Below are 27,495 nucleotides of genomic sequence, written 5' to 3'. Positions count from 1 at the left end.
CCTCTGGGGCTGAACCATTTGGAAAATCTGGCCCCTATGTTTTTTGTGGGTTGATACAGATACTTGGGTCAAGAATACTTACCTATGCTGAAATGTTAGCAATTTATAACCTTATGGCTCAGTCTAAAAACTTGTGCTCAGCATCTTCCCAGTTACATTGAAGATGGTTCCCAGATAACTTTAAAAATGTCTTGGGGGTTAAAGCACCATTTCCTTTTCTGGGGTGAGTTCTTCGCTACAAAGAGAGGTTTCCCTTCATCCGAGTGCTTGTCTTCACTGGGGCACTCACAAAGGTTAAGACAAATTAACTAAAGGTGTGACGTTAGTGTGCATAAGTTAAAGCACATTTAACCCATGGGGACGCTCTCATTCAGAAGTGAAGTGGCCTTTAAGGAAGACTGAGCTATGGTGAACTAAGGCCACTTCACTTCTGAATGAGAGTATCCAAAATCACGTGGCAGAGGCCACGCAAGGAGAGTTCCTAGAAACATTTTTTTTTTATGTTGACCTAACTCGGTAGCGTAGATCTGGCCTAGAAGTTGACTGAAAGTGGGGTGGGAGTGGTTAGTGGAAATTGTCTTGAAAACAAAAGCGAAGCTGCCAACAATTTCTCTAGCATAGACACCTCCATTGCTAGTTTGCTAGTTTTGTATGTCTTTGCACAGTCTGCATTGGCTGTAAGTGAACTGATGTTTACTGTATCTTAAAATGATAAAAGCAATTAAAAGTAAGGCACAGACTTGGGACAACTAAACTTTTTCAGTGCCGGGAAATGAAATCGCTTTCCTGCTAGTCTGCCCAGGGATTTTGTGATACCATTGCTTAGAGCGGAAACTTCTACAATCAAAGAGATCAAGATCAAGGTATCTTCTGTTTGTCTGGCACCACTTCACCAGTCATACCTGGCAGTTTCAAAGTGCTGCTGAGATAGATCTGTCCAACTTTACCATGGGGGTGGGGAAGAGGATGACAGCTACAGAATAGAGCAGCGGGCTCTAAACGTAGACGCTTGCGGCTAGTGACTCCCACATCCTTTCAGTGTAGAAGCAGATTGCCTCAGGGCTCTGCGTATTACCCTGGGACTGGGTATAGGGATTTGGGAGGCAGAATATCCCGAGCTACTTTCCAATTACCAATGCAAAGTGGTGTTGACAAGATTATGCATTAAGTGAAGTCTTGCTGGAAGCCTCTCTCTTCTGTGATGATCTTGGCTACCCTGCCTCACATTGGCCACTTGACTGATCTGCTTGATTTAGGATTTGCCTGGTTGATCTTAAGAGTATTACACTGAAGTACTTTGAGTTGATCAGAGATGAGCCCTGCAGACTTGCTATTTCTCCCCCCTTCTTCCCCCTGATATTGTAGGCATCCAACATCCATCCCCTTAATCTTTTCCCTACAGGTGATTACAGGAACCCCATTGTAGGCTTCTGTACAGAGGGGAATTCTTACCCTCCTATGCTTTATCCCACTTGACATGCTGTCGCTTTGGTGCTGTTTCATTAAGATGCTTCCACGCTCTCGTCTCACCTCTCCAAACTGGAAGAAAGCAGCTGCTTGGAAAAACAAAGCGATTGTTTCTTCTTCCCTCGGCCCCAGACAATGAGTGGATTTTGGCAGCTCAAGCAAATCTGCCAGTAGCTAAATAACTTTATACTTTAGGGTTTCAGACTTAAAGCAGATTTAGAATAAAATAGTAGCATAGTTAGGTTGTGGCAGCATAATTGGGAATGTAACCTGTCCTTGCAAACCTTAGTAACACTCTGATTTATTTACATTGTTACCATCTCTCTCTCATTCATTTAGCGCAGGTTAAAGTGATAGTTTCTTAGCCATGGAGACTGCTGTGCGTTCCTTATTCACAGGATGGGCTTTCCCTGTGCTGTCATGCTAGTTAATCCCACATCTCCTTGGCCTCTTTCTAAGGCTTTGTCTACACTAGCACTTTCGGCATTAAAATGTCTGTCACTCAGAACGACAAAAGCTTTAACGACAAAAACTCCGGTGTGGACAGCGCTTCTATGGCTACCGCCCCTCGTTGGAGGTGGGTTTATTTTGTTGCTGGGAGAGCTCTCTCCCAGCAATAAAGAGCAGCTGCACATCACACCTTACAACAGCAAAGCTGCAACGACACAGCTGCACCGTTCTCAGGTGGACAGTGCAGACATAGCCTACGACTGACAACTGTGACGGGTTTTGCGCTGTTGTGGACAAACGTATACTAGGAATCAGACTGAGACCACCAACTCCCTTCTGATAGGGGCCTCCTTTGATGTTTGATGTTGGCTAACATGGGTTGGATTTGAACTGGTGACCTGGAGAAGAAAGGCTCCAGAAGTCCATTACCAGTTTTCTGAATTCCTTTATTTTGTGAGCTGCATGCTGACACTAATAAGCAGCAAAGAGTCCTGTGGCACCTTATAGACTAACAGACCTATTGGAGCATGAGCTTTTGTGGATGAATACCCATGAAAGCTCATGCTCCAATACGTCTGTTAGTCTATAAGGTGCCACAGGACTCTTTGCTGCTTTTACAGATCCAGACTAACACGGCTATCCCTCTGATACTTGACACTACATATGCACTTTTCCAGTATGCTCCTGTGCGGAATCCTGCTGGAGTTTAGTTTATCATGCTGTTAGCTGTCAGTTAAGCTAAACACAACGAATCATCTATACTGCACCATACGCACAATTGATAACATGGAGTGATTTAGATGGACTAAATGAAAGGTAGTATCACTACATTCTGGAGAAATAAGGAATAGTCTTATGGCCTGCCCTGAGCTGAAGGGATAAGCTAACATAAAGAGAGACGAGCTAATACCTTAGTTACATCAGATGAGAAGAAACATGGCCAGGTTGGGCTCTTGCTTACAGTGGTATAAACTCTTAATTGAAGGGGATGGAATGTGGGACTCCTAATAGGAGTTTTTCTCCCAAGGATTTTAGTTAAATAGGTTATAACAAGACCAAAACAAATAAAAAATTTAAACAGTCAATAAAAATGCATTCCTCTCTCACTTGAGGTTCACTTCCTTCCTACTGGCGACGTTGTCATAGGCCTACTAGTTCTCCAGTCAGTCTAGTCTAACTTACAAAACAATCTGCTCAAAAGCTTGTCCCTTCCCCCAACAGAAGTTGGTCCAATAAAAGATATTACCTCACCCGCCTTGTGTCTCTTATATCCTGGGACCAACACCACCACTACAGACAAGCAGGGAAATAGACTAAGTAAAACCCAGCATTCAGGCCTTCTTTATGCATCTTAAAAAAACAAAATTGGTATAAATCCATTCGCTACTTCTATCCTCCCACATGCCTTTGCAAGTGACCTTTCAGGACATCTGATCTGGGTAGATAACACAACTATTAGCAGACTAATTAGTTTTCTCTCTAGAGGGACAAGGATTCCGGGCACATTGTGGACCCAGACAATTTCTTGATTCTGTCTTAGAATGAGTCATCTGGCTTTCCGAAAGATGAAAATACTGGATAGACTTTGAAAATTACATTGTAGCTGCATATCCATTCCACAAAAGATTCAAAGGAAGTAGAAGCTGTAACTGATGCAGTTTCACCTGCCTAGCAGAGAACTTTTGTTCTCGTTTGAGTGGCCTCTGCATATTCCCACTCTTGGGTCAGTGCAGCTCAGCAGGTACCTTGGGCTCGCACGTGTGGGCCATAGTTGTCAGATCAAGGCACCTGCCAAGCTGCAGGATTGGTGCATCCCAAGAGTGGGAATGCTAAGAGGTTATCTTAAAAAAAAAACAAAAAAAACCCCCTCTGGTTACAGGTGAGTAACCGTTATTTTTTCATATGCGGTAGAGCAGGGGTCCCCAATGCGGTGCCCGCGGGTGCATCTAAATGTGCCCACGTCCTGGCCGGCAGTTGAGCATCCGCCGAAATGCCGCCAAAATTCGGCGGCATTTAGGCAGTGACGCCTGTCGGTGACACTTGCCGCTGACAAGCGACGTCATCGAGAGGTGTCTCCGCCAAAATGCTGCAGAAATGAGGCCGCATTTCGGCGGATGCTTGACCGCCGCTATGGTCCTTCGTCTGGCGCCCACCAGACAAAAAGGTTGGGGACCACTGGGGTAGAGAATGAGATGTAAAGGAGAAAAGTAAACTAGTTTAGGATATACTTTTAGATATATCGATATAAAGTGTTTACTCTTTTTTTCTTTAAGGTAACTTTATAGATTTACCTTTGCATTCAGGTAAATGTAAAAAAAAAATCCTGGTATTTCCATAATTAGATGTAATTTGTACATTAGTTTTGAAACATATAGAAAACCCCCTGAAACTAGATTCTATAAAATCTGACAGTAATTGAGCAATACTTCATTCCTCTTCAGGAGTTATTTTAACATGATAAATCCAGTCTGTAATGGGTAACTGCATAGAAATTCTATGAATTTTGATTTGCATAATGATAGTAATTTCCTTTGTTACTTTTTCCTAAATTTTTGGTTTTGCCAGGTCAGATTAAGATTTGACTTTTGGAGCTCTGAATGTGTGTCACTAATGGAAGGGGAAATTGTAATATTAACACCATCTAACACCTTAAACATATTCAGGGATATAGCAAAATTGGATAATATGATGTTATTTGTATTTTAATTCTTTCAACTTGCACTCTGAGCTCCCCAAACTGGTGTCTGAAAGGTATTAAAATAACATACTCTATTGTATAAAGCTTTGAATACAAAGTGGAGGTTAGTGCACGGTTGGCAGTTCACGGGTGTGCACACTAATCAGTGACTGGGAAGCAATTCTTCCAGCGTGCCTGGAATTCTTAAAATGAAATTCTCCATATTAAGGCATTATCCTGATCCACAAGTTTAGTGACTACATCAATAGTGTGAAGTAAGGGTTACAGGGAGACCTCTATTCGGAAAAACAAAACCCTTTTAAATAGGCTGTCACAGCTCTTTAAAGTCTCCCTTGTCCACCCCATATAGCTACCAAAAGATATTTCCATCAAACAGTTACTGAATGGCTTAGTGAGCTCCTGTCCTTACAGAAAAGAACACCACCTGCTGAGTCTCAGCAGAGAGCTCAGATATTGATCAAGCCACAGAGAGTGCTCTCCCATACCCCCCGCATTGTGAAGGTTGCAAACTGGCCAGTAAAACGTCTACTTTAGCTAGTTCACCATTATGTACTGGTGTTCCTAACAGAGTCGGCAAGGAAGACCCCCTCCACTGTACTATTTTCTTCAGACAGGCCATAGAGAACACCCTGGCAAGGACTGTACATAGTAGCTGAAAGCACCCTTGGTAGAGTTTTGTTTGGAAAGTACTTGAAACTGGCTAAATATTTAATATTAAGGATTGTGAAGCCACAGAGGCTAAAGCCTCCCTCCCCCCCTAGTTACTGGCCATATCAACCCACAGTAGCTGGGCACTACAGAATACTAGGGCAGGAGTCCTGCTTTCCTTGGCTTTCAGAAGTTGTTCTGCTTAGTCTCTCTGATTTTCTGCTAAGTCATTTTTAGATGAGGTGAAATTCCAGCAGTTACACATGGAAGAGGCCTATCAAATCATTGGGGGTGAGGAGAAAGACAGTGCAATTTGCTTAGTTTCTTTAAACTACAAGGCAGTGGGGCTTTTCTGTCAGGGGTTGCTCCTTTAGCCTTACACCGTCCCGGGCTACCCACAAGGCAGTGGGTTTGATGAGCCACAGTTAGTACCATCTACTCTCATTACGGTAGCAGGCTCAACATCCGCATGGGAAAAGCCGCCACAACAATGTCTGGACTGAACAAGAGGGTATGGCAAACAACAAACTGACAGAACACACAAAGATCTGTGTGTATCGTGCATGTATCGTTATGAGCACACTTTTGTATGGGAGCAAGACATGGACCTTATCGTCTCATCAGGAAAAGAGGCTTAACTGCTTTCATCTGTGTTGCCTTCATCAAATCATTTGAGTCTCCTGGAGGGACAGTCACCAACACTGAGGTGCTCAACCAGGCCAGTGTAACCCGCATGCAAACACTCCTCAAACAGAGACGCCTCCACTGGCTTGGACATGTGGCTTGGACATGTGTGCTGAATGAATGATGGGCGCATGCCAAAGGACATTCCCTACAGTGAATTGGCATCTGGAAAAAGACCCAAAGGATGCCGAAAATTGCGTTTCAAGGATGTGTGCAAGCGAGACCTCAAAGAAATGGACATGGATGTGGACAACTGGGAAGATCACACTCAGGACTGCAGCCTTTGGAAATGAGCTTAACAAAGGCCTCCGGGGTCATGAGAGGAAGCCGTCCAGCTTAGCAGAGGAGAAAAGAGCTCGCAGAAGGCAGAGCCCAAAGGGTCGAAACATCACCTTTAAATGGGACAGATATGGCAGAGATTGTCTCTCTCGAGTGGGTCTCTTCAGCCACGTTTGCGGCTGCCATAAAACCAACTGAGTAAATTCTTTACCTCTCGGGGCGCATCCCCATGGTCTCTCGAGACTGAAGGATGCCTACTACTTTCAACTAACTGGGCTGCTTTTATCTCACAGCTGACCTCTAGAAGAGAGAGGGATCTTAATAAAAAATAATTGAATCTCCTGTGTAAGGATAATACATTCAAAGTGCCATTCTAAATGGCCAGAGAAAGAGTGGAACTTTGTCAAGAAAGGTTCACAGTGTCAATAATTCTCAAGCTCTGTTCTAGCCACAGTGTACTGTCCAAATTACAGTGGATCAACAAATATATTTTAAATGAGAAACAGTTTTCAAAAGAAAAGTGAAGCAGAAATTGAGTCCTCTTGGCTCCAATGCTGCTGGATCCAAGGTTTCACCTGTTGGGATTTCAAATGAAAATCCAGATCCATCTGCTCCTTAATATCAACTTTCAAAGAAATATAGGCTCACTGTTAAAGAGGTAGAAAACATTCACAGTCTAGTTTCTCTTGATTGCTGTCCCAATTAAAAGATCCACTGTCAATTGATTAGGGTATAAAGTCAGAGTAATTAGTCATTGGTCTTGAGCGAGGCCATCATATGTTCTTGGGAGATCTGTTGGGACCACAAGCACTGAAAGTAGGATCTGGCCAAGTCAGTCACGAACAGGAGATCTCAAAGATCCACATGGGTGCTGCAGGAAGTGGTGTGGGTGATTCAGAGAGTGGCACTCTTCAGAGAGTCAGTGATGAACCAATGCAACAACCTGAGGTTAGACAATGTAGGCAAGATTTTCCAAAAAATTTAGCACTCCCAATTGGGGCCAGATTTCCCCAAAGTGCTGAGCCCTCATTTAGACACCTGAATAAATGGCCAGATTTGAAAATTGCTTAGCCTTTTGGGTGCCGAGCTCTTTAGATCATGTGACATTATGTGTTGCAGTGGGAACAGCTGGATGCCAAGCACGTTTAGAAATTTGGCCCTTATTCAGGTGCTTAAATGGAAGCAGAGCTTATTTGAAAAATCTAATTCCAGTTGAGTGCTTGAAAACCTGGTCCTATCCTACTGAAGTTTTCATTCATCTGAGTCTCAAGTCCAGGATCTTGACCATTTAACACACTCAATAAAACTCCTCTGGCACTCCTTTAAGAGTAGGCATGTTAATTCATGGTATTGGGACCAAATTGCAGTTCTAGAATTACACTATGTCCCTAATTTCCCTTCTCAGTTTGAGCTGGATGCAGTATTCTTCACTTCCTGTCCTCAGCTGTTGTGTAGCATTGTTGAACATTATTAAACACCTGCCACTTTCTACCCCAAAGGTGGCAGCATTTCAGTGGTGAGTGATTCCTCTCTAATCCTTACCACTCAGGGCTATTGTGAGGCCTGTAAATGCTTAAGCATTGAGATGTTAACTGCTGGCAGCCAGTGCAGATCCCATTGATAACAAATGGAAATCCAGGGAAGGTCTTATTCTGTTTACGCAGCACCTAGCACAATGGGGTCCTGGTCGATGAATAGGGCTCCTATAAGTAATAATGAACATTGACAGAAAACTGCACCCGATTTGCTCCAACAGTGATCTCATTTGTGACACTGACCATATAGGAGCCCAATGGAAGAGAGGGCAAATCAGTTTCCAGCTTTCCTTAACATTTGGCTTAAAAATCAGAAGAAAATGTAAAGGAGGTGCCGAGGCTTAGGCACTAGAGATTTGTGTTATTATAAAGCAGCTAGGAAATTAGCTTTGTTCCTTCCTCTGAGCTCCCACATTGCCAGTGTCCCACATAGTGTTGCTTTTCCACCACTTGCCCACTCATAATTCACAACTGGAAAAAACAGCAGCAGCCTTGTATCCTTGGTGAAATTTACCCTCATGGCCCATGCCAGGCTCCAGTTAACCTCTGTGTTTGACCTGTGCATTTGGAGGTAGTTGGGCATGAAGAGCAGCCAGGCAGGTGAGCCTCTGCATACCTTGCATGACAATCTGCAGCACCACAAAGCTGCCCACAAGTTGTGGGTGTTGGGGTAGTTTCAGCACAACACAACTTCCACAGGCTTTCCACAACAAAAGCCATTTCCTCAGGCTTTGTGCTGTTTGAATAGCAACCGGTGAGAATTTTTTGCCTTGTGAAGGCTCATTTGGCTGACGGAGGGAACTGAAAGTAGTAGGGCTTTAAAATAGCTTCAGGAAAAAGCATAGGGCTGCCTTTTCTTTTTACCAGTAGAATTTAAAAGTCGGGCTGTCTCTGTCTTATTCACGCACACAGTGATGGGTGACTATGAAGACATGGACGTTAATTTGCCTCAAACTCTCCTAACAAACCTGGTCTTCTAAAATAGAAGCGGTGCACTTTTAGGCCCACAGGTGTATTTCTGGATAAAAGCCCATTCTGCATTGACAACTAGACAGACATATTAATTCAGGTCAAAATTTCATGCATTTTTCTCCCCACCCATTTCCTTTACCGGCTTATGACACACAGGAACTACACCCATTGCTTGACTATCCTCTTCTGACCTTTTGTAACTTGGCTCCGAACTGACTTTGGGTCTTTTGCAACACAGTCAGAAGGGAAAAAATCCTTTGTTAAAATTCAGCCAACTCCTTCCTTAACATGGAACAGTTTGTTCAATTGAAAGAATGAGCCAGTTCAGTGAGCAGAAAACACATTGCCACAAACTAGCATATTAAAAAAAAAAAAAAAAAAGCTGCAAAGGAGATCAACCATGTTGAAGCTGCAGAAGAGTATTCGTTAAGCAGGGCTCTGGGGGAGAAAAATCCATAGCTTGAGCTTAAATGTTTGCACTTGGCTTTTCAGCTACAGTAACAGTAAATTGGGAAATGCTAGTGGATGCTAAGGTAGTGCCAGCATATTGCAAGAGTGCAAGATAAATAAAGTAATCCTGAAACACTTTTGGGAAGGGGATACAGAGCTGTATTAGGGAATAATCTGCACTGCAGAAAGTAAACTCATCGGTATCTGTGTAGCATGCTTAAGTACTAAAATGTAACAAGCTGGTATTTCCCCTTTAAAAAACTGGACCTTATAATTCTTTGTTCCGCACAATGACTTTCTTGGAATTACCTCTCCTCCGTGCCTTATGCAGCCACTTGGCAGCTTGTGATCAACATATGTCTGAAGCAGAGTTGGGGCCTCAGTGGGAGGGCTCTGCGAGTCCTAACATGGTTTCATTGGCATGTTTCTTGAATGCAGTCATTGCTGGTGTAAAAGTTGATCCCAGTATTGTTTGACACTAATATTACAGTAGTGCCTGGAGACTTTGACCATGCTGAGTCCCTATTGTACAGAGGGATAGCATAGTCATAAAGCAAAATTGATGCCCTTCATATGCTCAGCGGCCGTATAGTGCTTACATCTGTGAATGGTCAGCCAGCCTTTGGCAGCATCTGCTGCCCATCCTTTCTCTGCCTCTTAAAAGATCCAAGTGATGTTACCATAAATCCAAAAATTGACTAAGATCAATCTGATCTCGATATCCTTCTTTGAGAGCTGAAAAAATCCTTTCTGAGCTCTTTGCCAGCCGACAAGGAATCAGATGCCCTCCTCTTGGCTTGGTGACTGGTAGTTCTAATGTTGAGTATGGTGTACAACAGTCAGTGAGTGAAAACGTGTAGGGGAACATTGGGTTTAATGTGTCTTTTTTCACAGATAGGACTGTGCAGTAATATTAAACTACCAGGATATTATAGAGAGAGCTGACTCTGCTAAGCTGAAATTGCACTACATACCAAATTATTTGTGAGCCATTAAGCTCTGATACCTGATTATGAGCTCTAAGCAACCTGGGCTAGAAATTGCTGTACATTAAGCGAGCCGTGAGCACAGCGTTAAACAGTATTATCCTAGATTAAAATACAACTCTGTGGTATACAAACAAAAGTAAGCAATGTGCAGTAAGTTCAAGTGACAGAAATCAGAACCTCGGTGGATTTATAAGCATTCACATACTGTTTTGTATAGCACTGGCCCACTTAATAGAATTCATAGCGATAATGCTGCCACAGGTGATGGCCTGGATGTAGATGAAATGATGCATTTCTTGAACCTGTATGAGAAACGCCATCTGGTGTCTCTCACTGGTGGCAGTGGTTCTCAGACTATAGTCCTTAGCGACTAGTAAGCTCTAGAAGCCTTCCTGGTGTTCCCCAGAATGAAATGTTCTGCAAACCGAACAGTGTGGGGATTGGAGTTGAGCATGGAGGTGAGTCTTTGGGACTATATTTCTCATGTGGAGTGGTTTGTAGAATGAAAAGGTTGGGGAACCAATGGTATTAAAGTCAAATTTTGTCTTCTTGAGTTCTGGATACTTAATGATTCCAGTACAAGGATTATTGAGAACAGTTCCCATTTCCATCACCTTAGGAGTCAACCTGGTTTTTGACAAACAGGTCTAGGTGTGTTCATCAATTTCTGGGGCACTGATGAGTGTGCCAACATACACTTGTTGGAGTGCTGGTGCCACTTTTAATAGACTGTGTTGCTGCCTTGTCAAACTTCTGCATGTCTTACAAAGATAGAACAATTACGAGCTAATCTGTAATGAAGCCCATGTGCAATAGACCTTCTCTGAAGAGGTCCAATGGTATGACGTGTGTGTAGCATTTAGCTTCGTCTGTACTTAGCTCATACAAATGAGGAAAAAATAAAAGGAGTGAATGAATTAATGTTCAAACAGAAGCATGCAAACGTGTGGAGGATGCTTGTTTTGTTTTGTTTTCTTAATACTGACATTCTATGGAAATATGGCAGGCAGGCAGGCTCAAACAGTGGCATATTGCCAGTAGTCTAAAGGTTATATTATTCCAGTGACCTATTTTTATACTATAATTGTGTTCTAGCCTGTAGTCTCTCTTGGTTGCATGTTCCTCTGAAAAACAGAAGATAATCCGCAGTGTTAATACAGAGTATAAGTTTCTTCACAACTAACAAAGCCACTAACAAGTTGTTGATGTTTTTGGAGGGACCTGATCACAGTCACACACTGCAGTTCATAAGCTGATGGTGGCGTAAGAATAAAAGCGGCTTGAAATGGGTAAACAAAAATGATTGCAAAGTAACAGAGAGGATTCCTCCTAAACACTTGTTTTACCTAAATACGGTTGCGCTTAAACGGACCAAAATGTAAATGAATGGCTTTGTTCAACCTGTCCAAATGAGAATAGCTCTATTCTACTCTATTCTGCCAACTAACAGAGAATGAATACGATGATTCAGTCAACCATTTCCCACTGCCTGTAAACTGGACATGCATTTTCAAAGCCGGGCTTAAACTACAAAGCGCTCTGAACACTGGGCATAAAGAAAAATTTTTGTTTATTCCTTAGCACAAATGTTGACTTGTGTGATGTTGAGAACCTAGTGTGCATTTATAATGCAAGATAAGAAGATACAAACAAGCTGTTATTGCCCTGATGGTTAGGCTTGGGGGGATGATTTATTTTGCAGGTATCCTGATTTTAAATTGATGTGATGTTAGCACAATGAAGTAGGCGTGCTTTGTCAGAGGAAATGTTGCTGATCAGACATTCATGTAATTAGCTGTCCCTCAGAGGGTTAAACAGATCTTGAATTAAATGTTCTCTGACCTTTTTATGTTACAGGACTCTGTTCTCAGGGTATAGATTCTGGGTTGCAGAACAACGTCAGCCTTGACATGGTTCTCCCCCACATCTCTTTACTTCCCTCTTAATAGTGGATGCCAAAGATGTACAGGCCCCACATCTGGCCCACAGGCCCATCCTACCTGGCCCTTGAGCTCCTGGCTGGGGAGGTTAGCCCCCGGCCCCTCCCCTGCTGTCCCCCCTCCCCTGCAGCCTCAGCTTGCCACACTGCCAGCGCTCTGGACGGCAGGGCTGCGAGCTCCTGTCGGGCAGCACGGCGGTGTGGTTGGCTCCAGCTGGTAAGGGGGTGGGAGCAGGGGGGGGGTTGGATAAGGGACAGAGGGTCCCGGGGGGCCTTTCAGGTGGTGGGTGTGTGGATAGGGGTTGGGGTAGTCAGAGGACAGGGAGCAGGGAGGGTTGGATAGGGGGTGGGGTCCCAGGGGGGCGGTTAGGGGTGTAGGGTCCCGGGAGGGGGCAGTCAGGGGACAAGGAACAAGGGGAGTTGGATGGGTTGGGGGTTCTGAAGGGAGTAGTCAGGGGAAGGGAAGTGGGAGGGGTCGGATAGGGGGTGGGGGCCAGGCTGTTTGGAGAGGCACAGCCTTCCCTACTCGGCCCTCCATACAGTTTTGCAACCCCGATGTGGCCCTCAGGCCAAAAAGTTTGCCCACCCCTGCCCTAGATAAAGATAATCCAGAATTCCAAACAAGGCTTGACACAGAATGTCCAGGGTTTGTGCTGAGTTGGAACGTACCTCAGTGCATGGGGTCTTGCCTACCAGTTTCTGCAGAACTTTCAGCTCTAAAATAGCAATATGTCTAGTGCTTGTGGTTGTGAAGATAACCTTCCAAGTGTGATCCCATTCAGAGTCGTCTTCCCCCGGGCACTGCCGGAGCCCAGATTCTTGGTTTCCTCTCTGGGCCTTTGGAGGGAAGGAAGAATTCTGTCACCTGCTACTCAGGCTTCACAGCCCAATGTGCAGGAGCAGGTATTTCCACTCCAGTCTCAGGGTCTGAAAATCCTTGCTGTGCAGGAAGCTGAGCTCTGAAAAATTCAAGAGGGGTACATATTTGCTCGCCATCTGCACTACAGAACCATGCGGGTAACCGAGAGCCCTCACCTGTGGCTACAGACAACAGGAAGTCTCGGGACTCACCTCTGAGGTGTGAAATACCTCCACTCATCTCACTGGGTGTTAACTCAGATGTTTCTCTGTATCTATTTTAGGCCTGCTGTACACAGAGTTTAAAAACTGATGAGTTAAACTAGAGCAGCTTGTTGTGTTTAGATCAGGCCTTAACTTTATCCTTCCATCGCTTATCTGTCTGGAAATTCAATAGTCTTCACCAGCCCCCACTCCCACTCAGCTGAATGGTGTGTGCACTGGCAGTGAGGAGGATAATTAATCTGACTAGTGACCTCCTACATGATTTGTCATGGGCTGATTGCAAATGCAAAACAAATGTTAATGACTAACTGTAGAGAATAGATCCTGGAACCTGCTCAGCTGGTAGGCATGTAGGATGCCAGCTCTGTGGTCCCTCTCTCACCCTACGGAGTGCCTAAGTAAACGAGGTCAATCTCTATCTGATGGAATGCAATAGTTAGCTGTAACACACAGCGGTTATGCCAGGTTATCTGCACGCCTCCGGAGCGTGTTGTGAGACCAAAGGCCAGTGTTTAACAGATGTCGGTATGCCTGGATAAACTTGCTTCTTAAAGTGGTAGTATTTCCATAAAACATTTCATTTTAGTAACACCTGGGTAACCTGTCTATTAGGTCTGGATACACACCGCGGCTGGAATGTTTGCTGGCTGATCCCAGCAGTCCTTTATTCATGCTATTTTATATTGCTGATTACTGATGGACATCTGGGTACATATTGGGGAGACGCACCTGGGGACTGTTTCAAAGTAATATATGGATCTATGAATAAAATACTGTAGCTTGTTGAAGGAGCACAGTAAACACTTCTTAAATGTAAACTTCTTCCTGCTTTAAAGATAGCCTTCCTCCTTTAAAACATATCCATAATACTATGTGAACCAGGGACCTACACATTTTTAGTTTTAAAATAAACTATTATGATTATTAAAGAACCAATCCTGTGTTTGGTTTTGAACAAGACAGAAAGAGTAAGCCTGGCCTTGAGAAAGTAGCTGACAGGCCCATAAAGCATCAGGAAAACCATTAATTCTTTTTTCTTTTTCTTTTTTTTAATAGAACATTTGTGCTCAGACTGAGCTATGTCAAATTTCAGAGCAAGTTTGTGTCCAAATCAGAGTACTCTAAAAAGAAGATACTTGTGTGTATTACATTGTCACACCCTTAACTCCACAGCTCCCAACATTTCAAGTGTCTAAAGCAGGACACAACCCCACACAGGCTTGTCCCATCTGCCTCTCTGTAGATGAAGACAGAGGGGCAGCCGGGCCAACCCTGAGTGACAATGCAACCCTTGCACCAGGTCACCATGCCACTCAGTTTGGAGGGCTCTTTCAAATGGGGGCCCCGGGGAAACTGCACCCCACCAGTGGCCTTGATTGTGGGAAATGTTCCCTTCAACTGGGACAAGAGGTTTTGAGGTCGAAGTGGGACAGTCCTGTGAAACCCAGGACTGTTGGGAGGTCTGTAACTCTAGTGGTGGGAATGGGATGGTTGTCTTACCACCTTCTGGATTCCAGCAGTAAGATGATAACTCTGGCATTTAGTTATGGTGTGCATTAATTTTTCGTTTCTGGGCAAGGTTTGCAAAAGGTCACAAATTAATCTTCTAATTGAGGACCTTGGCATTGTGTGGGATGAATGTTTTGCATTAACAGCCTAACTCATAAATTCACTGAAACATTTAAAACCAAACCAGTTAAATCCAGCTGAGCCGGGAAAAGCGGAAAGTTCAGACCCACCAGTGCACAGTTTGAAACCTTTGAAACCTTCTTTTGTTAATATATATAAAAGTAAGCTCTGAAATTGTAAAACACAGTTTATAATTGGTCTTTAGACATTGTTTTCCTTGTAAACAAAGACACAAACATGCAAAAAGCCAGCAAAATAATAAGACGACAATGTAGTGGGTTGTTTGTGTGTGACAGAGAGAATGGAAGAAAGCGGTTATGCTTAAAGCAGCAGTATTGTTTTTTCCGAACGATCGTTAAAATTAATACAGATATTTACATAATTGCTATTGTTTAGATCCTAGGGTTTGAGCATTTTAAAATACAGTCTTCTTACCACACCAGCCTGCTGAACCAGACATGAGCATCAGTTAGTTGCCACAATACCAGTCTACTGAACAGCTTATTTTGTGAAGTCTGCCTCTGCCTGAGCTGACGATACACTGCTGGTGTAAACCACTGCCAGCAGAAGGTGGGGCTGAAAAGGCCTGGCCAAAAATTATGCAAAATCAAGAATAACTTGCTGAGTAGATTTTAATCTATTCGTAATCTACACACAGTGTGGATAGCAATTTCACTATGTGCATTTAGAAACCAGTACAGTGAAAAGTCTGCAACTCCCTAGTGTGGACGGGGTTATACCAATATAAAAGTGCTTATACAGAGGTAGCAAATTTTAACAATAGAAGCACCTTTATGCTGCAGGGGTCATACCAATTTTTAACTGTCAGTTTTGAAATTGATATACAGTAGAACCTCAGAATTACGAACCCCAGAGTTACAAAGTGACTGGTCAACCACACACCTCATTTGGAACTGGAAGTATGCAATCAGGCAGCAGCAGAGATAACCCCCCCCAAACCCCACAAATACAGTACAGTACTGTGTTAAACATAAACTATTAAAAAAATAAACGGAAAGCAGCATTTTTCTTCTGCATAGTAAAGTTCCAAGGCTGTATGAAATCAATGTTCAGTTGTAAACTTTTGAAAGAATCCCCATCATGTTTTGTTCAGAGTTACGAACACTTTAGAGTTATGAACAACCCCCATTCCCGAGGTGTTCATAACTCTGAGGTTCTACTGTAACTGAATTGGTACAAACACTGTATGCAGACAAGCAGCGATTACTCTACTGTATCAGCAGCTCTGGTGCAAGCATAATTGATGTGGTGTGAATTTGACTGTGTTGGGCCAGTTTCACCCTGGATAATTGTGTTTAAAGGAAAACTAATTAAAACTATTCAAAGGAAAAGTGTTTAAGTACTTGGGAGGTAAAACAGTGGCTTGTGCGCCCTTACTTACATATGTATTACATAGGAGTATATTAAACATCAATTGCCTACCTTTATGGAAGTAGAAGTCATTGTTTCATTACCTTCATAACTCTGGTGCTGGTATTTCATTCAGCTAACTTTTCATTGCTACTTTCCATCAACAGGCCAGTCTGCTGCAGGGTAGTATATGTGAAACAAAGATCCCATTTGAATGCATGACTCAGTCTGAAACATCCAAAGTGGTAGTAAGGTAAGTTCTGTTTTTGTACTGATTTTTTTTTTTTAAACAGTGGTTGATTCACTATTATGTTAACCAACACAGTTGAAAAATAAAGCTTGCCTAGTTTAATGATAGAATCTGTAGGATATCCCATTTACCTATCACACTGGAAATGCACACAAGATTATTAGCAGATTCTATAAAATGCACAGGAACCACAACCATGCTCTTAACATTTTGATGTAGTCAATACACGACTCAGTTACAGCTGAGAATCTGAATTAAGTCTGGTGTGGTTATCATAGAAATGTAGGGCTGGAAGGGACCTTCAGAGGTCAACTAGTCCAGCCCCTTGTGCTGAGTCAGGCCCAAGTAAAACTGAGACTATCCCTAACAGGTTTGTCTAACCCGTTCTTAAAAACCTCCAGTGATGGGATTCCACAACCATCCTCGGAAGCCTGTTCAGAGTTTAACAATCAGAGTTAGCAAGTTTTTCTAAATATCTGATCTAAATCATCTTTGCTACAGATTAAGCTGATTACTTCTTGCTCATCCTCAGTGGACATGGGAGAAAGATTGATCACCATCCTCTTTCCAACAGCCCTTAAACATATGTTAAGACTTATCAGGTCCCCCCTCCCCTCACTCTTCTTTTCTCAAGACTACACATGTCCAGTTTTTAAAAATGTTTCCTCATAAATCAGGTTTTCTAAACCCTTTATTGCCCTCTCCTGGACTATTTTATCCACGTCTTTCCTAAAGTGTGGCACCCAGAACTCGACACAGTGCTCCAGCTGAGGCCTCACCAGTGCTGAGCAGAGTGGGACAATTACCTCCCATGTCTTCCAGACAACACTCCTGTTAATACAGCCCAGAATGATATTAGCCTTTTTTGAAACCGTATCACATGTTGACTCGTATTCAAATTATGAGCCACTATAACCCCCTGATCCTTTTCAGCAGCGCTACCACCTAGCCAGTTATTGTGCATTTGATTTTTCCATCCTAAGTGTAGTGCTTTGCACTTGTCTTTATTGAATTTTATGTAATTGCTCTAAGGAAATCGACTTACAGTACACTTGATTACATTTGTCTAGTAAAATACCACCATCCTTAATTTCAAGCTAAATTTACATTCTGTCGTCTTATATTAAGTTAATATTTGTCTGAACCAAAACATGACTTTTATGACACCCAAAGTCTAGATGTGTCCTCAGCTGTGATCCTAGCAAAGTTTACTTGGGTAAAATGCTGAAGTACGTACAGACACTTTATAAGCATCAAGCAGCGTTATTGATTCCTCTGCAGGTGGGTCAAGCAATTCAGTTTTAGCAAAACAGTGCTGATTATCTGCTCTAAAAGGTGACTGTAAAATGGCACAATGAGATTGATTCTTTGTATGTTTCAATCACTCCGTATCAAATTTACTCAGCTGATAGATAAAAATCACCTTTTTAATTATCTGCCAACTCTGCAAACACGACCTGGGATCTTTCTGGCTCTTGCATAATCTCCAATAATAGAGATTCTGTAACTAGAACTGTTAATAATTCTGCAGAAGATGCACAAACTTGAAGAGACTCCAGATCTGTCTCCCACAACTGAGTTGGCCCCGCAGAGCCAAACAGGAGTAAGAAATAATGAAAACTTGATGCAGCAAAGTGAGTAGGTAGACAAAGAGCAGAGCTGGGCAGAAAGAAGGCTAATTTTCACAGTTGCCTTTAACGTTATCTTTTTATAGTTTTGTGGCTGTTTTTGTTGTCATTCCTAATTGACTTGACTTAGAAAAGTCATCCCAACCTCACACGTGTCAAATAACGAGGCATCAGAAATTAGGATTGGGAGTAGGTGGTGATTGGATTCAGGCCTTTGCTGAATTAGCAAAACTCTTGGTTACCTAAATATTCTGCTCTCTAGTGCTAATAAATCACGTGCTGCTCCTTTGCACAGGGAAGAGGCATCCCCAAAAGGTGGGATAGAAACCTCACAAAAACAGGTATTGATAATAGTGATAATATGGAATTCACACTACAGAAAAATCAAGCTCATAGCATCCATCATGCCTTTTGGACTTCCAGCTTTTCCTACAGCTTTTGCAGAGCACACGGTCAGTTCTGGGGCCAAGTTCAATGCTCACTAACGGTATTTCAGGATTATTTTGTAATCTCAAACCAGCGCACAAGTTAGAGTTTCTTATCAGAGTGTTTTAAATTGTGCATGAGTGTTGCTCAGGATAGGACTGGACATCCAGACTCTGTTATATAGCTAGCTTATTTTTCCAAAGGTGTGGAGATTTACTTATTTTTGATGAACTTGCAGAAGTTAAATGCTAGTTCATCAGCTGAACTTTAAATTAGGATCTTTCCTCATCCATATCTGACACAATTAATTAAAAAAGAAAAAGAAAAATAAAAGCAGGTTTTGCATAAGCACTAAGAAAATTATTCACCTGATACCCATGTTTCTGTGCATGACATCAGCACAGAAAATCTGATAAGAAAGCTGGTAGACTGCCAGTTCACATTGCTTATAACTGACAGTAATTACTTACCTGGATCTTCTAATAGGATGATAAGTCAGTTTTCAAGATCCACTTTAATTAGTGTTTTTATAAATATCTCTGTGTTACTGTAAGTCTTGGTAAAGTCTGGCACAAAATCTCTGTGTAGTAGGTACTATGGGTCAGGCGCCAACTCCGTGGGTCATCCGGGGCTGGAGCACCCTTGGGGAATAAATGGTGGGTGCTGAGCACCCACTGTCAGCCCCCCCCCCCCCCCCCCGACTTCCCCAGTGCCTCCTGCCTGCCGGTGGGCCCCACTTCCCTGCACTTCCCATCCACCACAATCAACTGTTTCATGGTGTGCAGGAGGCTGGGGGAGAGCGGGGAGGAGCGAGGACGCGGCGCGCTCGGGGGAGGGGGCAGAACTGAGCAGGAAGAAGTGAGGCGGGGTGGAGCAGGGCGGGGAGGGATGGGACCTTGGGGGAAGGGGAGAGTGAGGGCAGAGCCTGTGGCAGAGCCAGGAGTCGAGCACCACCGGCACTTTGAAAAGCCAGCGCCTATGGGTGGTCATATACTTCCAAGTATATACTACTGTGCAATCTGGAAAATACTATTTTATTCTTGTATGCAAAAATCTATATTTTCCCTTGAAAATAATGGATATTATAATCCATGTAGAAGGTTTTGAAATGCAAGTAAGCGACTTAAGTGTTGATGAGAGAAGTGCTGTAGGTAATAGATTGGAGAGGGGTTAGAGGAGAAATGGGCTGCTTCAGATTTGCTATCCCCCTTCTGATCTGGATCAGTTTTGGCAAATTATTCATGATGCCAGCTACTGTAGACCATTTTACTGCCTTTGGCAGGTGAGCTCAGGCATGGAGCATCCAGTGTGCATATTGCAGACTGCACCAGGTAAGAGACAAGATTGCGCCTAAAGACCTGTCCAGCCCTAGCCTTCAGCAGAATATTATCTTGATCTAGAATTACTATAACTTGTGAAGAAAAGACAACGCACAGTAAGATTTAAAAAAATAAAATGCTGTGGTGACATCTCTTCTCCTTGATCCCCCGCACCCAGGAAAACGGCCATGTGTCGTGGAGGCCTTGCACTTCCCCAAAGAACACCTAAACGCCATTAAATAGAGTTGTCTGAACCTTTAAAGCTACAACAGTGCAGCATTCATGGGTGCCATGGGAGAGGGAATCTAAGAGATAAGCGTGTACACTTCAGTTGCTGTCTTGATGAACTATCTTCCCTTGCAACTCTAGCTGAAGACTAAACAGACCCTGTTAAAACCATACCAGAGAAAAAAAGCAACACAAGACACTAACAGATTCGGTGTAGATTGGGTGAACTACTGCAAGGACGGCCAAAGTGCAACACTCTGACTGTAGCCCTGCCCCTCTGCTCAGCACTGCATCTGACATTTCCACGTGCAAGGCCCCCTCTGGACTTAGTGCACAGTGTAGTCCTCTGCGTTCAATTGCCTGCTTTTATAGGCTCCTCTTCTTGCTAGAGACTGATAGGCAGAGGCAGGAGAAGAGCCTGTATGAAGAAATAGGGTGATTTGGACCATAAGCAGCCAGACACAGCCCCATGTCAAAGCACAAGTTACCCAACTGCGGCCCGGAATCTCAATATTATGACTGTGTATGGCTCACATATCTAGTTCTCCCTTCTACACAATCATTTGGACAAAAAGCAAAACAATCAAATTCATTATCACCAGCTTTCAAACTTTTTCTGTTAAATATTGAAATGATTTATCTTGTGAAGCAATTAAAATACCATAACAATTACAATCAGAATGTAAAGTGTATGTGTTCTGTCTAGTGCAAAGCTTAATAACTCTTCTCTCTTCTCTTCCTCAGGTTCAATGGCAAATGTAAACATTTGTCAACACTTGAAAAATATTCCTTTGGACAGCATGGATTTGCTGGAATCTAGAGTTCAGAACACTTGCAAAGAACAGTGCTTTATTTTTTAAAGCATTAATTACCTGGATTGGTTGCAGCGATGGCTAGCAAAAGAAAATCCACAACTCCTTGCATGATACCGGTAAAAACAATGGTGCTGCAGGAGATGGAATCAGATGCTGTGGAAGATAATCATGAAGGAACTCAACAGCACATGCCTCCTGAACCACCGGCAGCTGGTGATGCTGTTATTAACAGTAGCAGCAATAATGCAACCTTGTCTAATGGGCATCGCAGTATTATGGATGGTGATACTTACTTGTGTAAGTATTGCGATTTTGGATCTCAAGATGTTAATCATTTCTTTGGACACATGGATTCTGAGCACTTAGACTTCAGCAAAGACCCCTCGTTTGTATGTGTTGAGTGCAGTTTTCTGGCACAAAGCCACAAAGGGCTTTTGCATCACAATGCTGAGTGCCATGGTGGTGAAACTAGCTTCCTCTGGAATGTGGCTAAGCAGGATAATCATACGACAGTGGAGCAAAGTATCTCTGATGCCACCAGCAACCAAGACCTTCCAGGAGAATTCTGTGAGGAGGGGGTAGATGGTCAAGCTGAAATCATCATCACCAAAACTCCCATTATGAAGATAATGAAAGGTAAGCCTGAGGCCAAAAAAATTCACATGCTGAAGGAGAATGTATCAAATCAGCCAGGCAGTGACTTGGCGATGAAAGATGGTGACCATTCATTCACCAATGGGTCTTTGCCAGCCAGCCAGTCAACAGCCAGCTCAGCAAAATCATCTCACATAGTCAATGGCTCCATATTGGGAAACGTGCCTGTTTTGCAGGCAGGCGTTGCACAACTTGTGTCATTGCAGCAGCAGCAGCCGCCGCAGCTGCACCAGGACCTACCCACATCCAAATCCCTTCCTAAAGTGATGATTCCTCTGAGCAGCATTCCCACGTACAATGCAGCCATGGACTCCAACAGCTTCCTGAAAAACTCCTTCCATAAGTTTCCCTACCCTACAAAAGCTGAGCTTTGCTATTTGACTGTCGTGACCAAGTACCCAGAAGAGCAGCTTAAGATTTGGTTTACTGCCCAGAGGTTGAAACAAGGCATTAGCTGGTCCCCAGAGGAGATAGAAGATGCACGGAAAAAAATGTTCAACACGGTTATTCAGTCTGTACCGCAGCCCACTATCACAGTTTTAAATACACCTCTAGTTGCAAATGCCAGCAATGTCCAGCATCTCATTCAGGCAACTCTGCCTGGTCACATGGTCGGGCAACCAGAAGGAACGGGAGGGTTACTTGTTACACAACCAATAATGACAAATGGATTAAAAGGAAGCAGTTCATCTCTCACGTTAGCAGTGACATCTATTCCCAAACTCCAACCCATTACGCAACACAACAATGCGTGTTCGAGCAGTGCATCAGCTGTGAAGGTGGTCAACACAGCTCAGTCTCTGCTGACTGCATGCCCAAGCATATCTTCGCAAGCTTTCATGGATCCCAGCATCTACAAAAATAAGAAGTCCCACGAGCAGCTGTCTGCACTGAAAGACAGCTTCTGCAGGAATCAGTTCCCTGGCCACGCTGAAGTTGAGCGTCTGACCAAAATTACAGGCCTTACTACTAGGGAGGTTCGAAAGTGGTTTAGTGATAGGAGATATCATTTCAGGAATATGAAAGGCAGTAGAGCCATGTTTGCTGGAGATAATACAATAATTATTGACTCCATGCCTGACATTACCTTCACTGTGTCACCAAAAGAGATTGACTTAACCTCTACGACAGCAGTGATGCCTGTGGCTCATCACCAAACAAGGCGACAGTCCTGGCATCAAACGCCCGACTTCACCCCAACGAAATACAAAGAGAGAGCACCGGAGCAGCTCAAGGCTTTGGAAGGCAGTTTTGCACAAAACCCTTTTCCTCCAGAGGAGGAAGTGGACCGTTTGAGGAGTGAAACAAAAATGACCAGGAGAGAAATTGATAGCTGGTTTTCAGAGAGGAGGAAAAAAAAGGTGATGGAGGAAAATAAAAAAGCAGAAGAAATGGTCCAGCAAGAGGAGGAGGATGCTGATAATAATTGTGGAGAAGAGGAAGACTCCTCAGATGAACTGAGGGTCTCAAGTGAAAATGGTTCATTAGACACCCCAAGCAGCAATCAAACTTCACTGGAGCGGAAAGTTAGTCCTATTAAAATCAATCTGAAGAAGCTTAGAGTGACTGAGTCAAATGGCAAAAATGAATTGCCAGAGGTAGGTGCAAATGATCAAGGGGACAACTGTTCTAGCAGGCCACCTACCCCCGCAAAAACCAAACTGAACTTTAAAAAAACAGCCCAACAGCGGCATTTGCTTAAACAAATGTTCGTAAAGACACAGCGACCAACAAATCAAGAATATGACGCCATAGTTGCTCAGACAGGCCTGCCCCGGGCGGAGATAATTCGCTGGTTTGGGGATAGCCGGTACGGTTTAAAAAATGGCCAGCTGAAATGGTATGAAAACTACCGGCGGGGTATCTTCCCTCCAGGCTTAGCGGCGATCAGCCCAGCTAGCAAAGAGATCCTAGAGGACTATTACAAAAAGCACAAGATGCTGTATGAAGATGACCTTCAGAGCTTGTGTGAGAGAACTCAACTGAATTCACAGCAGGTTAGGGTGTGGTTTGCTGTAAAGGCGGACGAAGAAACCCGGGCCGTGTCTGACACGGGAAGCGAAGATCGATACTCGGGCACGGGCGAACAAGCAGGAAGCCAAAAAGGGACATGCGATGCCAGTTCGGAGGTATCTGAGAATAGCGAATCTTGGGAGCCCAGTGGCCAGGAAGGCCATTTGGAACCCTTTGATACATTTAGCCAGCAACCTGCAGTTCAGCTTGGTAAGCAACTGATTGATGTTTTGGCTGCTTCGCGTAGCTTACCTGTTGTAAATAGGCTCATTCCAGCACCAAGAAGCGAAGTCAGAATGACACTGACCATTGACTGACTAGCAGTTGACACTTGTGGGGTTTAATACCCAAGATTTATTGTTACAGATTTACTTGGTGGCAGAGCTGATCTGGAGGGGGTGAAAAAAGCCAGGGCATGGTTATGATTAAACTGATTCAGAAAACAAAGTCAGGGGTGGTAGGGCAAAGAGTGCAACCCTTGGTACCCCTCTAGTCATGCTTGTGTTTTATTTAGCTCCCAGAGTTCGGACACCAGCGCTGCTGGGACATAGAACCCTATCACAGAAGTTAAGCAGGGATAAAACCAAGCAGAGAATCTAGTCCATCCTCCTGCCAGGAGAGGATTGCTTTACATAGGGCGACTGACTGGGAGGCAGGCAGCCTGGCTTCTGTTTGTTTCCCAGCTGTGTGACCTTGGGCCCGTCCCATCCCACCTCCACACACACACTTTGTACAGTGTCTTAAGATCTATGCATGGAAAACGCTGTAAGCACAAAGTACATAGAGCACTGCGAGATGCGCCGTGTGAAAGTCAGACACTGCCCTGAGGGAAGAGCACTGAGGGGCGGGGTTTCCAGTGGAGCTGTGCTGAAATGGCATTGGCTGCCAGCTGCCCTAACACCCATTCCAGGACTCCTCCTGGAGACAGGGTTGCTTCTGAGCCCAACATGGATTCTTTGGACAAGGTAATATGGGGGAGGGGGGCACTTTTTTGGCAGAGTGCTGCCGGGTGGGTGAGGATGCACTCTCCCTCCTCACCCAGCAGAGCCCCAGCCATCTCCTTGAGGCTCCTCAGCAGCTGGACAGTTTTCTGAACTAAACCTCGCTAAAGCACAGAGGCCCAGCAGATCAGGTTGAAGCCAGGCTCCTGCCTGCCACACAACTGTGCTAAGTTTAGAGGCCTTTAAAGAATTAAGTTCCAATCTTTAGAGGCTTCCCCCCTTCAAAGTTTTTTTTAAACACAATTTCTAGAGGAGGGTTGGGTTTTAAAGGGACTCTGCTCTTGGGCTGATTGAGAGGCTGATGAGGGCTTGTCTACACTTACCAGAGGATCGATGGTTGATTTAGTGGGTCTAGTGAAGACCCGCTAAATCAACCGCAGATCACTCTCCTGTTGACTCCTGTGCTCCACTGGATTGAGATGAGTCAGGGGAGTTGACGGGAGAGCGTCTCCCATCAATATCTCGTAGTGTGGACCCCATGGTAAATAGATCTAAGTTATGTCGACTTGAGTTACGCTGTTCACGTAACTCAAATTGCATAGCTTAGATCGACTTTTCCCTGTAATGTAGACACATTACCTTCACGTTGGTGCACATAACAAAATTCATGTGGCAGGGTGGAGCGGAGGCGTTTGGAGTGTGGGAAGGGGCTCGGGCAGGGGGTGAGTGGGGTGCAGGCTCTGGGGTGGGGCTGGGAACTTCAGGGGGCTCAGGATTGGGGCAAAGGGTTGGGGTGGGGGGGTTGCTGGCTCTGGGGTGGGGCCCGGGATGAGGGGTTTGGGGTGCAGGCTGCCCAGGAGCTGTGGTGGGGAGAGAGGACTCACCCCCCAGCTCTCTCGCCACAGCAGCTCTGGCTGGGGGAGAGGTGCCTCTCCCCAGCTGCGGCAGTTCCGGCTGGGCTGGGCTGAGGGAGGAGCTCCTTTCCCCGGCAGCTCCAGTGAGCCTGGGCCGGGGCGAGGGAGGGGCACCTCTCCCTTGTCTCGGCACACCTGGGGCAGGTCCATGCTGGGGCTGGCAGGGAGAAGCACCTCTCCCCGCTGCAGCCCTGAACTCCTATGCAGAGCTTAATAGGCAGTTGCGTGGGCACACAGCTGCTTAGAGAGAACTTAGGTGCTGAGAGCCATTGAACCAAACTGTAAACCCTGTATATAATGGAAACCACTTCCAGCCAGGGGGTGCTGCAGCACCCCCAGTACCCCTAGTTCCAGCACCTATGGGGCCATCCTCCATCTTGTTAGATCCCTGGAACAGGGTGGTACAGAGGAGGACTCACTTAACTACAACAAACTTCTGCCATAGGAGGTGGCATCCTGCCAACAGCCACAGCTGCCTGGGTGTAGCTACTGCTTCCTTCCTGCCCCCATGCAATTTCTAGCCTTCACGCCAGCCCTGTTCCTTCCTCCTCACAGCAGGATCCTGTTCTGTAGCTTCATTTTACGATGCAACCAGCTGTTGCTCAAAGAAAGCTCTTCCAGCAGAAGAGGCCCCAGCGTTAGGTGCTGATTTTGTAAGCATGTGACGTGTATTCTGACACTTGTGTATGTTGTCTCTTTCAGAAACAGATTGACCTTAAACTGCCAGCTCTGAAGGATCTGCGATTACATTTGAGAAGAGTGTAAATCCATGGGCCTGATACAAATCTCAGTAGCAGGGAGTGGTGGTGTAAAAGCACTGCTGTAATGAGACCTTTCAGTACAGCACATCAGAGAGGGAGAGCAAGAGAATCGGGCTCTTCATGCAGTGCCATCTGCAGCCTAATCTAGAATTTTACTCACCAGCTGGCCGGAGTAGGGCATCAGTAAGATCTTCTCACTCTTGTGACATAGGATGCTGTTGTTTCCTTTCCAGTGGATAAACTTTCAGATTTCATATTCATATAATGGAACCAACTTTTGACATGCAGACAGCCGCCTCGACAAGCATAATTAATTTTGGACATTGATTGTGTAAACGTATTTTTTGCATAGAAATGGACTATCATGGCACAATACATTTTTATCTTCAGCTGTTTGTAATGTGTTTGTTCTCTAACGGTTGGCAGTGTTGCATATGTCCCCAACTCTTGGGTCCCTAGATCAGGGAATGGTGGATACCATCATGAGTGTCAGTATGTGTGTCAGAGCAAGAGAGGAGCAGATCTGAGACACAACATGCCAGTCTTCGTATCAAGAACAGGATGAATTCAGTGGGGTGGATGTAGATTTCTTTCCCTTGAGATGGGGGTGGAATAAGTTATTTTACACCCTCCAATATCCAGTGGTGGTCGGGATCCTGCAAAGGTCAGGAGATAGAGTTGGATATAATCTGTCCCCCTACTGCCTGGAGTAATTTTATTTCTTTTACGCCAGGCAGTGGAATGTAGCACAGCCCATTACTCTCCAAGCCTCACGTTAATTACAGAGAACTAGCACTTAATGTTTCCATCCTGCCCTGGAATCCCTTTCATTGTTTATATAGAGAACAAACTGTTCTTCAGAGAACAAATACAGACAAAAATTTGGCTTTTTGCTAACGTTTCAAGTCATCGTTGTCTAGTAGGACTCTTTTAGGCAGGCAACCAGTTTTATAGACAGGAGGCTTGCTTGTTACAACACTAGTTGAATTAGATTCCTTCTCTTGTCCCACTGTGCTAATGCTGTTAACCTACACTTATTGGTCCAGGTCACCTTACCTAGTTCTCCAACTGTAGCCCTGTCTGTCTGTGAACTAGACAATAAATACGTTGCAAACTAGTTTTTAGTTATCTGGTATATTAAGTGCTCACTTAATCATATACCTTTTTAATATGTATATGTCTACAGTGTCTTGGGCTATTACTGCCTTAAAGCAGCTTCTTTATTATTTTTGATTCTAGTGTAATTGTTCTTAATGTGGAAGGCTTTATTCTCAGTGGTAGGAGATATTTATTAAATGGGTGAGTTTCAAGCTCTAAGTGACCTGATCTAGTGTAAGTTTATAAAGAGAGGT

General features: G+C 44.2%; 1 protein-coding gene across 4 annotated transcripts in view; it reads left to right on the top strand.

The window, feature by feature from the left end:
- Positions 1 to 26,532, top strand: part of ZHX3 (zinc fingers and homeoboxes 3) — a 58,774-nt gene extending 32,242 nt beyond the window's left edge. For all 4 annotated transcript variants that reach the window (XM_039497727.1, XM_039497728.1, XM_039497729.1 and 1 more), the window contains exons 3-5: positions 16,362 to 16,447; positions 20,790 to 23,737; positions 26,085 to 26,532. In XM_039497727.1, coding sequence (XP_039353661.1) covers positions 20,935 to 23,737; positions 26,085 to 26,095 — 2,814 coding nt within the window. In that variant the 5' untranslated portion in view covers positions 16,362 to 16,447; positions 20,790 to 20,934 and the 3' untranslated portion in view covers positions 26,096 to 26,532. The remainder of the gene's footprint in view (positions 1 to 16,361; positions 16,448 to 20,789; positions 23,738 to 26,084) is intronic.
- The last annotated feature ends 963 nt before the right edge of the window (positions 26,533 to 27,495 follow it).

Source organism: Mauremys reevesii, linkage group 13, assembly GCF_016161935.1.
Source record: "Mauremys reevesii isolate NIE-2019 linkage group 13, ASM1616193v1, whole genome shotgun sequence".
NCBI classification, from domain to species: domain Eukaryota; kingdom Metazoa; phylum Chordata; order Testudines; family Geoemydidae; genus Mauremys; species Mauremys reevesii.
Note: the sequence above shows the minus strand (reverse complement) of the source record. Positions and strands in the feature narration are given on the sequence as shown.